Here is a 13,354-nt window from a genome sequence, read left to right on the forward strand (position 1 = left end):
GTTTTTATATAGAACGAGGAACTGCTCTGGAGAGAAGCATATGTATTTTAATTATTCCGCGTAATTGCTCCTATTAAAATGGCCTTTCTTCATTGAGTTCCGATCTTTAAAAAGAGCCCTCACAACCATCCTCGGACGAAAAAAGAAAAAAGTAAATTCTCTCACACTAGTGCGTGCCGCATCGTTTCAAACTACTCATGTCCTATTTCCACCCGCTTTTCCATAGGAAATACCAAACCGGACCTGAACGTTCAGGGTGCGTCATACTTCGGGCGCTGAATCGAGTCTCACGAGACGCTAGTTTGACTCTCAAACTTGCCACGTTCTCTGTGCCACGTTCTCCTCCGCTTAATTCGTCTCTCACTCTCTATGTCGCTCGCCGGTTACAGCCTGAAAAACGCTTAACTCAGCCTAGCCGACAGCTATTCTTCGCCTTCGTCAAATGGCAACGGCCATTTAGAGCGACAATTTTTCAGGTCGAAACCCACAGGATGTTCGAAGGTGATGAAAGCCAAGAGAAGAACGAATCCATTGGCAATGCCTCTCGGCGTATGTAAGTCGATGTACGCTTTGGCGCACGTCACGCCGCGGAAAAGCGGCGAATAGAACAACCCCACCTGGGTTGCGGGCTGCGGGCGCGGCCTTTTCCCTCGGTCTATAAAGCGACTAGGAGACCGCTTCTACCGAACATTCGCTCGGCGCTCCGTCACTCATTTGCTCTCTCACCATGTGGCTGCTTATCCTTGCAGGTGAGTGCGCTACGTTACCCTTTGCCCGGACAAGGACGGCATTTTCCGGGTGCTTCCGTAAAAGTCCGATCGAGTTTCTTTTCATCGGCTTGCTTCCCCGTGGAAGGTAGCCCGCCAAGTGTACATACGGTGTCAGCGACGACGTTTCACGCGTGTGCCTCTGATTCGCGTGTGAGTTTTTGTGCGGAGAGAACGAATTTGCGTAAGCTTTTGTGGATAAGCTCCGCGCGTTCGACCGTTCCGTCGCTGACAGAAGCTGCGATAGGCTTCCCCGGTGATTTTTACTTTATACTGTACAAAGAGGCACGGGAAGATCGTGAGCAATTTGCCCGGGTATTCGCGCCGTTCGCTCGGAAGGATCTCGAAGCTTTCAAATTAGGCGAGAGTGTCCGAATAAATCAATCAACCGGTCCTTTTGGCTCGTATCGGTCTGTATTAAGCGTCGGGTTGGATAAATGCGTTTGAAATCGAGAGGGACGCACGCAGTGCGCGCAACTTTCTTCAACTCGCTAGATAATTCGTATACGCATGAGTTCTCTTTACACTCGTATTAGAAATTTCCAGACTACGGAAGCCTCGCTTTCGCAGTCAAGTATACACATTATACACCGTGTGTACCACACACGCAATCAACACACATGTAATCGACATTTTGTATCCGTATCTCGTCGTATATATCGCCGAGCGACGCGACAACGAAATATTCTCCGGTCCGATACGAGTACGAAAATTATTCAGTTATCGCTACCAATTGAAGAAATGTTTTTGTACCAAATTTATTCGAGAAACGTGGCGATAAGAAATATGTTTGCAGAGGCTTCTGTAAGAAGTAAATGCTCACGAGTTTAAATTCGAACTTTCTGTTATAATCAATCCCGCACGATATTAACGTGTTTACCGCGAAATTGTAACGTTATACGTGAGAAAATGCGTAAGAAGTGAAAGACAATTTTTGCGAAAGTGGACTAATGTCACTTCCTGCGCGATGTTAGGTGAGCCTTACACGATTTCAAAGCTTCTAAATGAGAGCCTCGTTCAATTAGCTGTAATGAGAGGCGATATATTGACTTTCCAAGTCATAGGCCGATCGCCGACTGATTGACTTCCGGTGCTAAATCACTCGTACTCTCTCGTAAAAATTCAACGCTGCACGCACCGCGGCTGAGATGTTTACCACGTCGTCTACATATTGCATTTTCTCTTCAGCGTCGCGGGACTTGTTTTCATTCACTTCCTTTTATTTTAATACAACTTTGCAAAAGTCGTGATATTTTGTGACGCGGCCGATGCGATTTTCTAAAAAATGTCACTATTCGCATGCTCGTCGCACGATGGCAATATTTACCGTTCCACCTATTAAATTAATAGAAAGTTCCATGTGACACCCGTTTACGACGCAGCGATGTATCACTCTCGATTTCTACGTGAAGAGTTCATCACCTTTATTCTCGTTTATTATTCTCGTTTCTTCATCTTCAAGAACATCGCTGCGAAATATCCTTTAATGATGCTGCCTATAATGGCGGCCTTTATCGAATTTCCTCATCTTCCGAAGGAAGAACACGCGTAATTGTAATCGCACGAGAGAGGCCGGAGGGTCTCTTTGCTTAATTTCCTGCTCGACACGCCGACACAATGCCGACGCAATAAGACATCTGCGTCCCATGATCTCCCGGTTCCCCGGCGCGACAATACGAGAAAAGTATCATGTTAAGAAACGTGTGTTACTTCGCTATGTATTATTGCGTACTACCGAGATCTTCCACGTTCGGCGCGACGACGGGTAATAAGCTTTTATCCGCGTGCCTCATCGCGCAGTGAATTAATATTGTCACTGGGACGCGTTTGCATAGAATATTCACATTGTGTTCAATCGAAAAGTGTGCCACGCGCACAGAGAAGACACGTTTTACTGGAACAGCAAATAGTTCGTTAATACAGTGACAGCGGAAAGATTTGTTACACGGAAAAACGAATTTTGTTGTAACAAGACGTTCTTACGGCAGCGATAAAATTTAGCATTGACATGACAAAATGAATTTGCCCATATATATCCGGCAAATACGGCGATTAATAAATCCTTCTGCTGTCTCGAAACATTCCTTTGCCGTCGGGACAAATTTGTTTCGCTGCCACCGTATTAACAAACAGTTTGCTGTCCTAACAAAATTTGTTTCCTCCGTGCGCGATTTTATTCTCCGAGCGCGCACATCAATTCTCCGCCCGTTGTTTTTCTACACTTCAGTGTACATAATAGCAGAGCTTACACGTTCGTATCGCATAATGAAAGCATTATCACGTTCCCATTAACAATTCACGGGTTCATACATAGCGGTTATATTTATACTTGTTGTTTTATCATGATTGCGAATCGGTAGACGTGATCGCGAGCTGACGATCGCGGCATGACGTTATTCTCACGTTCGCGGAGGTTATTCGCTCACTTTGGGCACAAGAACACTCGTGTAATATAGATCGATAATAGATCGTAGCCGACGATGCAAAAAATCCCACACGGCCTGGCTCGTGTCGCCGGCGATTGAGAAATCCACGTCGAACATAAGCCGAGCGAGTGCACAATATCGCCTTTCTAACCGATACCGGCCGGAGACTGCAGTTGCCAGCTGCAGCCGGTCTGCAGGCCGAGAGTAGGATAGACGAAAGCGGTAAAAGTATAAAATTTACACACGCCCGTGCGGGATATATCGTCTATATATATATATATATATATATCATGTATTACACTGAGAAAATAAACGACAAAATTGGCAATTACCCTCATTCGAAAAGATATATCTTATCACTAAATTATGTATTGCCACACGCAATATCTTGCGTTGATAGAGCTGACCAAATTGTAATCGTTGAATCAATCACGGAAAAATACTTTGCTGGCACAGCAAATTTCTCAGTTGCTATATGGACAGGAAAAAGATTCGTTAAAAGTATTAATTGCTGGATATAGAGGCAGCGAAATAATCTGATTAATGCCAACTAAACGTTTTGCCGCAACGGTAAAATTATTTTGCTCGTGTAACAAATCATTTTTATTGCCCGCATAATAACTGAGAAATTTGCCGTGCCAGCAAGATATTTTTTTTCCGTAATTGGTAGCTTATTACAGCAACCGTAGAGATTTGCTCGATGGATTAAACATTCTGTTTGATCGAATTCTGTTCATTTAAGAAAAATTTTGTCGATACCGTCATTTTTTCCCCTCAATTTACAAATACGAATCACTCGTGGAAAGGGCGCCCCCCCCCCGCATTTTTCCGCGCGTGATACATACACGGGTGGGGATTTAAATGTGTTAAAATGTGGAGCGGAAACCTTTCCTGGCGAGGTGCACTTCCCGAGGAGATGTGGGTGATACGATGGCCCGCGGCCGAGGCGGAAGTCAACGCGCAACTCTCTACAGCCGCGCTCTAGAACGGAAAGTGAAAATTGCTAGCGGCGATTCGCGCTCTATAGTATGTTGGTTTAGCGCCTGCGTAATGCCACAGTTCGGCACATACCCCGGGATCCTTTTACAAACTTCGCACTCTTATTTATCGCCGGTATATAATGCGAGAATATCGCGCGGCCTTGGAGAATCTCGATCTCGATCGCGATTAGATCACACGGGAGAGATTATCCGCGAGTGAAAGGTCGACGGCGTGGTTTCGCATTGTCCCGATTGCACCACTAATTTCACCTCTAATCCGATACTCCCGGACGGATTCGAGCTAATGCCGGCACGATTTTGAAAGACCGCTCACTCGCTCGCTCGCTGGCCGATCCGAACTTCTGTATCGGCTTGATTACAAAGTATCGGTAGCTCAGACTTGCAAACGAACTGGCGGGTTCGCTCGCTCGCTCCCGTTGTTTCAGAGCTTCACTCGCAATCGTTCGTTTCTGAAGCGCAGTTACTTTTCTCACGCGTTCGCGCGCGCGCGCGCGCGGTGAGAAAATCGGTTGCCGCTGGATTAACTATTCTGACGTTGCGCGAATCTTTGAGGCATCCTCGAGGAAGATGCCGGATAATTAATATCTTTGTGCGTGCGAGTACAGTGCGGTTTGTTAATTAGAAATTCTCCCCCCCCCCTCCACCCCCCGCTGACGTTTCACGGCGTCTGCGTGCATTAATCTTGCCGTTGTCCGATACTCACTGTACTCTCTAAAACGCAACCAGCGTATTATCATTGAGAAGCAGTCAATAGTCATTAGTGATAATAGTCGTAGTTATAAGTATAGCATTGCAAATCAGTGAAATTTCGCTGCAAAAGTCTATTAATTCATATGTAACGTTTCGTTACAATGGCAAAACTATCTTTTCCGTATGACATATCTCGTTGCTTTCCGTTTCGTTGATTCAATTAGTGACATTTTCACTGATTAAACTTAAGAAATTAATGTTCCTTTCAAGCCTCGGTCAGGACATCGTTCGATCCGCGATACACGAACGGGCCTGTTCCACTAAATCTGACGCGTAGCTTTATCTAGAATGTCAAACCCAAGTTAATAATTAATTGTCATATAAATTATGAACTATCGCGACCGGTAACGGCTGTAATTAGCGTTTTCGCAGGCGGAGGCGCGAACTTCGCCAGGCATAAATTAGGAAATAAGATTTGTTAATCGCATAAGCGCGCACCCGTACGTGGAATAGTGAGGATGTTACTTAACCATGCCTTCTACCTAAGGACGCGCACGTAGCGTTACTCAACGCGGGAAAAATTACTCACATCCGCGGAATCTCATGGACTAACAAAGGAAGGAAAGCTGACCGAGCTGCCTGCGCGTTTTCCTCTCTCTCTCCCTCTTTCTTTCTCTCTCTCTCTCTCTTTCTCTCTCTCTCGAGTCGCTTGAAAAGGACTCGCACGACCGCGTTCGAACGCAGAAATGAGAAAGAGAGCAACGCGACGATTCGCATCCATAAGACCTTTCCTCGATAGCGTGCATTGAAATTTTGAATGACGGATTATCAGCCTGGCGCTGGTAATCAGCAATATACTTGGCAAGGAGCACCGAGAAGAGGAAGCTGGTAATAATGGTGCGCGTTTCGCGGGATCGCCTTCATTATGTCTCGCGTTGTGTATAGGTAAAAAAGGTAAAAGGGAAACTTTCCTCTCAACCTCACTTTCAGGATCACCTAAGAGCGATAGTCAAGAGCAAGTATGATTTTACGCGATTGTTCGCTGTTCCGGTTATTTTCCTATGCATTCGTACGCACGTGCACTGTGCGTGCATAACGCGCACGGAGAACAATTTTCCCCTGACACAGCGAATTGTATGTTGCTAGGGAGATAGCAAGAAAATTTGTTTGGACAGCGAAGCGAGTTAAGAATATTAATTGCTAATTATGCCAACTAAATTCGATCGTCGTCCCAAAACGACGTTTTGCTATGACAGAAAAATCACTTTTTCTTTTCCGTGTAACAAATCTTTTTGCTGTCGCTACGGTAACAAACAATTTGTTGTGCCGGTAAACGAATCTCTTCCGCGCGTACACAAATATCGATTAAAAGTAATTTATGATAGATGGCTTTTACGTAATGCGAAATATAACTGAACATGGGATATAAAAATGTTTAACTGCATAAACAATCATTAGAAAATATCTGATCGATCGATCATCCACCTTCTAATCCATTCTTCTCAACGAATCGATCTTGACGTTAACAAAACTGTTATGTTTTCTTATCTATTGTGTATTTCGATTATCCGATTCTCGATTATCGATTTATCCGGGGCTGTTAAAACGTTAATACTTTAATACTTTGATTAGAAACGCAATTCGGTAAACGTTAGGCACTTAAATAACAATTAACGAGAAAGTTATCCACTGAAACAGCGCCGGCTATTTTACTCTCACCGAGATAATAGAAGTACTCGTTAATAACGGACGCGGCTACAATGCTCTCTCTCTCTCTCTCTTTCTTTCTTGATTTAACCATTTTCGACTACGTAAACTTTCGACGAACAATCATACTAAATGCATCTGGAAATACGATTCGCCAATATGGCCCGAGGTATCACGACGACGAGCTGTAACGGCTAGGTAGTTTATAACCGATTCGTGGTTACAAAATACGCGGTAATCGAAACCGGTGCATCGTGTTGAGCCACCGGCTTCCCGGTTGGCTTGAGTTTGAACTACACAACTTGGCTCACTTATGCATCGTACGTGTCGGAAGGTTTCCTCGTTGTTTCTTCTATTATACGGAAAAAAAGAATTTCGCTGGCAAATCGTTAGTTACTACAGGGACAGAAAAGAAATTTGTTTAGACAGCAAAAAGATTTGTTAAGAGTATCTGTTGCTGTTTGCTAGATATATAGACAGCAAAATAATTTGGTTTATGCCAATTAAATTTTATTCGTCACGACAACGGTTTTGCTACAACAGCAAAATTATTTCCGTGCACGAACTTGATTCGATCGATATACATTAATATATGATGTTGATTTTCGTATTCGAGATCGAATTTTGCTCACATGCGGCTTTTTCCTCACCTCCGGCGTTATATAATGAATTAACTTTAACCATTGTTCCATTTCGAACTGCATAAGTCGCACCATCAGGCTCTCAGGTGGACGGTTGATACGCTCAGCACCTCGATTTTCGTCCTTTTCCGCGGGCGAACGTCTGAAAACGTTGAAAGTAAAATCCGTGGGAAGAGTTTCTTCGAGCGCACGTCGCTCGTAACTTTCTCTGCGTTACTTTCCCAGCTCCATGCTGGGCGCTCGCAGTCAAGCAGAACGATATAAAAGTCACCTCCGTGTTCGATTATTCGACCGGCGAACTCCGCGATAGTATCCGCATAGAATTTTCGACGTCTTACGCAACGCGAAGGGTGTACTCCAAAAAACGTTCCAAACAAACGCGCTTCATCATGCGAGAACGAAATGTCATACGCTGTAACAGTGATACATTCGCTCGCAAATCAATCGGAATTAATTCCGGGCTGAACCCGGAATCACTTCTCGCACGATTAATATGCCCCGGAATAAAGGAAGCGGTTCCTCTAAGGTAAAGGTATCAATGCCCGGGTGTGCACCTAAACCTGGATATTCTCATTATTTTGCCCTTCAAATACGAATATTTAAACTTTTAACATGAAAACAATATAAAATAATATATTCACGATCGGAAATTGAGATGTTCGTAATTGAAAACCAAAGCAATAAGAACGTGTCCAGGTTTAGATGCATATCCGGGTATTGGTAGTTTTACCTAACATGGACTCTGCAATAAACGGTGAATTTGAAAAATCAATAGGTTTTTTGGCAGTCTCCGCTGGAGAGGAGACCATAGCCAGCGTCGGCGAGAAGGCGGAATCGTCCTCGGTCGACGACATCGTCATGCTGGAGATCGATGTCAAAGATCCTGTCAAGAGATCACCAGTTTCAGCCAGCGCCGTTTACGGCGCTCCGTCCAGCCAATTCGTCGTCCGGCACGGTGATGACGCTCAAGAGGTACGCAGCGCTAAATCTCCCTTCCTCGGGGACGATTAATCGCATCGTCGGAGAGGAAGGTCCGGGATCGCGGGCGCGTTTTATATATCGGACATTCCGCCGGCGGTCAACCATAACTATTGACCGCCTATCACCCACTAAGTCGCTGACTAACTAGCCATGAACAACGGTGTTTTTTTTGCCCCACTGTGCTCGAAATGAGCACGGCAGGCGTACCGAGGGAGACGCCTTTAACATCTAGGGGGTTCTGTCGCAATGTGCTAGCAGTCGTGGCTCGACTCAATTACTTTCATTGCTTGTACGAGGATTTCCATTTCACCGGCGCGGATAACTTTGAGGATAACGAGAGATTGTACATTCCGCGCGCTCTGCGAGAGCGAGACGTCGGGCGCCTCTCTCTCTCTTACGGCCCTTTGATCTCTTCTTAGAACAAGTCGGGCTTGGGATATTGCAACAGTCATTATCGACGCTTTTACGAGGACTCCTCCTCCTCCTCCTCCTCTCTCTATGAATTTTCCGGTGAATCCGTCGAACAATTAAAATTCCGGCTCGGTGAGAGCAGCCTCGACAGCTCGGATTATTCGTCGCGTTAGCTCAATTTACCCTTTAATTTAATTTAATTCGAACAATGCGGCGTGTAAATTCACGCGGATCTCGCGGAATTAGGATCCCCGTTGCGCTACGATTTAAGATATATATCTCGCCGAATGCCACCTACGCGCTCGCGGATCGCGCTCGAGCGCGCTCGCTCGCTTGCGAAACTCGTCGGGACTTGCACGCCTTCTAATCGGCCCGACCTGACAGAACCGGTACAACCACACCCGCGTGTAAGTATCCAGTTTTATAAAATCTCGTACGCGCGATTATTTCTACCCCGCGGCCTTGCCGCCGGTACCGTTACGGCGGCAGGATGAGTCACTATCGTCACGGCTAGAAAACGACCGTCGCTCCTTTATCGGTCACCGGCTCATCCCGCCGTGCAATGCCGTCGCTTTGCTATTCATTCACCGGGCAATAACCTTCGACCGTCTGCTCGTAAGATCAAGTTCAGCACGAAGGTCCGACGAGACCGGGAAAAAGAGAGATGCCTTTTCTACTGGCCATTTTTTATGGACCGTACAGCGCCTACAATCAACCTTGTAATCAATATTGCGAATTTTCAAGAGAGAGCAATAAAACAGGCGAAAGAATCTACATTCAAGAAAAATACATACTGCCACTTTTCAATCGTGTTCAATAAGACCAAGTAATTGAAAGAATCAGATTGCATATTCTTGCTTATATATATGTGTATGAGTGTCTTTATACGAATATCTTCCGATCAGTAGAATGATTTGGCGCGAATGGAGAGCGCATTCGACTGACACGGCGAATGTTTCAGCTGTCAGCCGAGTACTTGACGGTCCTGCAGCAATTCACGGGGACCGAGCCGCAGGCGTACGCGAACAGCGTGCCGCAGCGCAGGCCGTTACCAGGTTACGCGAAGCAGCAGCAGGCGCTGCAGCAGGCGTATTACAATTACCGCAAGCCCGCCGTGGTCCCACCGCGGCCCCAGCTGCATTCTCAGACACTGGCTCAGCCCGATGTCCCGGAGAATCATGCGGTGCCGTTGCGCGGACTTTCCGGCGCGTCCACTTACCAACTGGAGTCTTACTCGCAGCCGAAGCTGGGCACTTTCGAGCAGGAGCTGCTGCAGCTGGTGTCGGCGAATCAGGCTCAGGAGTTCAATCTGATCCAGACGCAGGCGAAGGAATATCCGCAACCGCCGCAATACGTGAAACCAACGGCGGCGGCGGCGGGCCAGCTGCCCGGGCAGTACCACATCGAGACCAGTCCGCCTCCACGTTACCAGCCTCAGCAGCAACAAGTGGCGTACCAGGAGATCGAGCAGCCGGCGGGCCAGCTTCAGTACCACACCTCGATACCGGTGCACACGGCGGAATACACGGGGAATGCGAAGAACGTCCGGCCGTTCAGACCGTCTCCTCAGTACAACTACGCGAACGACGGTGCGCAGCTGAAGGCTGAAGCCGAGGCGAACGCTAGAGCCCAGGCCCACGCCGAGGCGCAGGCTCTGGCCTTCCAGAAGATCGTGCAGGACTCTTACGCGAAGCATCGGCAAACCGCCCTCGAGCAGATCAGGATCGATCACGAGAGGCACAGGCAGCAGAGCGCCCTGGAGCAAATTCAGCAGGGGACTCAGGTGAGCGACGCTGGACGAGCTCACATCGAGGGTCAACTGGAGCCGAAGGACCCAGAGGCCGCGTACAGGGCCAAGCTGAAGGCCCAAGCGGCCGCCGAGGCCGCTGAAGCCAGGAGGCTGCAGTCGGAAGCCGAGTACAAGGCGCACCAGGACGCGGTTCGCCAGGTCGAAGCTCAGCAGCAAGCTCACGTGAAGGCTCAGGAGAAAGCCCATAACGACGCTCTGAACTTCGAGAGGAACCAGATTCGCGCCCAGGCCCAAGCTCAGGCTTTAGCTCAGGCTCAAGCCGAGGCCCTGTACAAGGTCTATCAGCAATCGCGCGCCAAGGCCAACAACGAGATCTTGGCGGCCGCGAGGGCTCAGGCCGCGGCTAAGAAAGTCGATCCCGACGGCACGCCGGTCATTCAATACCTTCTGCCTAACAGTCCCAAGCTCCCACCGCCTAACAGTTACTTCACCAACGACGAGAGCAAGTACCAGACTTCCGGTTCCACTTACGTTTCCAGGTCGGTGCCGAAGCCGGAGCCCATCGCCCGAGAGCAGGCCGACGTGCAGTCGAGCGCCGCGATCAATCAGCCCCGTCAGCTGCACAAGCTCAAGCCGACCCAGTCCTCCGTCTACGTCTCCCAGTCGGGGCTCCTGAAGAAGTCGCCCGTCAAGTCGCTCGAGGAGATCGTCGACCAGGACAACGGAGCCCATATCGTGCGAATTCCCTCGTCGAAGGACCAACAGCCTCTGAGCCAGGACGAGCTGTCCGCATTGATCAACGCTGGTTACAGCGTCACCCCGGTACCTCAGACGGCGAAGCCTACCCAGCGAAGCTACGTGCCGGAGAACACCTCCTCTGCTTACTATCTGAAGAAGCAGCGGCCGGTCGCCAGGCCGGAGTACGTCGCTTATGAGGAAGTCGTGCAACACTCGCGAAGACCCGCCAGGAAGGACAGACCCATCCTTAAGCAGGATGATACCGACGAGAAGGTCACTTTCTTGGTACCCCTGGAGCCGAGCTACGGCACGAGACAACCGCCGTTCAGGCAGGAAGAGTAGTCGCGTAAGCTTCGTCGTTATCAGCAGATGATGGCGACGATTGGAAACTCGAACCGAGTCGGTATTCTTACAAACCTTCACCTTTCGCCTAGCGATTTTTCTCTTCCTTTTATATGTCCGCCTTTCTCCTTTTCCCCCATTTAATTCATTTCCTGTCGTTGTGGGAGCATCTAACCAACTGCTGCTGCTGCTGTTTAACATATCGTCGTTATTTCGCGCGTTATATGTATGGTCAAGTCGATCTTTTTTAGATAGGAAAATACGCGAATTCGACGGGAAGAAAGAAGTTCGAGTTTACTTTCCACGCGATTTCAATCCTGCTCGTTGACGACGCTAGACGACCGGACGATACTATGTAGTTTCATAAAGTATCGCGTGTCTCATCAAAATGACAAAATTCACGACTTACGTTAAATTATACACGATTCGCATCACGAATTAAGAAGTCCAGACGGAAGATTGTTGCGTTAATTTTCTGAAAGTAAAGCTGATTCTGTAACGTAAAGCTGACGCACAACGATGCACGGCCTTACGCGCTATTATCCGTAGATGGTAAGTGCGACGGTGCTGAGTCGAACGATTATTAATTTATATTTCTTTGTAAATATTAGAATTTAACTAATAAACACGTTGAAAAATTTTACTCCGAGCTGTGCGATTCACTTGTTCCCTGCTGGTCTCTTCTTGCTCATCTCTTCGAACTTTGCAACGCATTGCAATATGAAAGGAAACGAACTGGCTGCGTGTTGCGAAAAGTAACGCCCTTCACCTTATTACGCATGATAATTACGTGTGATACCTATGATTGCGATACAATAAACGTTACGTAAATTGGAGCAGTCGATTACATGATTATAGGGTACGAATGGTGTTTTTCAATGAACGTTTACTTTGTCTTCGGATGTTGCGCTACGGTATCGTTAAGAATCCGAGGCACGTGTTTCCCCAAGTAATCGAACAATCGCTATTTGTCGGATGCACTTTAGGTTTCTTGACACGCACACAATTCTCTTCTTAAAGTTCAGGAAAACGGTGAAAGTTGACTTCTCATAATGTCTCTGCGGAAAATATTTATATCTATTGCATAATTCGCCTTATACATATTAATGAATTTATTTTTAAAACTACGGTGAATTGCATTAAGTACTGTCTTGCATACATATAACAGGTCTATCGAAGTAAAATAACATGAGTGCGATGTGAGCGATATCTCCTTGAATCGGTGCAATCGGTTTCGTTTAAAATTTATGCCATATATAAGGTTGAAGCAGCAAGTGCATATACACGTACACTTTAAATGCTGACGATTACGTTACGAAGGACGACTGGTTCTTGGGCGCCGCAATATTCAAGAACATTCAAAGAATGCTTGGGAAAGATTTGCCATATTTTTGGATCACCGATAAAATCCAAAGGAATGTAAGATGGAATTAAATAAGCCAAAAGGAACAATGAGATAATAACAATCGTTCTAATTTATAACCTATAAACTGATTGCACGGCAATATTTTTTTTATTGCGTCTAATCTCGTTAGAAATCAAATTCCACAGCGTCTTCTTATCGTATTGTGAAAGTCACAAGCACCGATCGATATCCTGTTTAATTTACGACGTACCATTACTTAACCATGTTATATTGATCGTCGATTATACACAAGAATACTAATATCTATTTTCAAGATTGCACGATTATCTCTATTTAAATGGCTTTATTATAGCTGCTTCTTTATTGTCTGTTCTATACACGTCCATTTTTATCGATCCACTTTCACCGATCGAAAAAAACAAGAACACGTCACTTTTTATGTTAAATGAACTATCGGAAACGGGGGATCAAGGACACGGTGATGTTTAATAAACGTGAATTGATTATGTTTGTCAGCGGATTATATTTTTTTTC

At 46.5% G+C, this 13,354-nt stretch overlaps 1 protein-coding gene across 1 annotated transcript; it reads left to right on the forward strand.

Annotated features, from left to right (window-relative positions):
* The first annotated feature begins 662 nt into the window (after positions 1 to 662).
* On the forward strand, positions 663 to 12,103 carry LOC106748276 (regulatory protein zeste-like). The gene is made up of 3 exons (XM_014626653.1): positions 663 to 749; positions 8,008 to 8,204; positions 9,586 to 12,103. Exons 1-3 carry the CDS (start codon positions 728 to 730, stop codon positions 11,452 to 11,454), a joined length of 2,088 nt encoding a protein of 695 aa, XP_014482139.1. The 5' UTR covers positions 663 to 727; the 3' UTR covers positions 11,455 to 12,103.
* Positions 12,104 to 13,354: the final 1,251 nt, after the last annotated feature.

The sequence above is a fragment of the Dinoponera quadriceps genome, unplaced genomic scaffold (genome assembly GCF_001313825.1).
Source record: "Dinoponera quadriceps isolate SergipeBrazil2010 unplaced genomic scaffold, ASM131382v1 scaffold2600, whole genome shotgun sequence".
Classification (NCBI taxonomy): domain Eukaryota; kingdom Metazoa; phylum Arthropoda; class Insecta; order Hymenoptera; family Formicidae; genus Dinoponera; species Dinoponera quadriceps.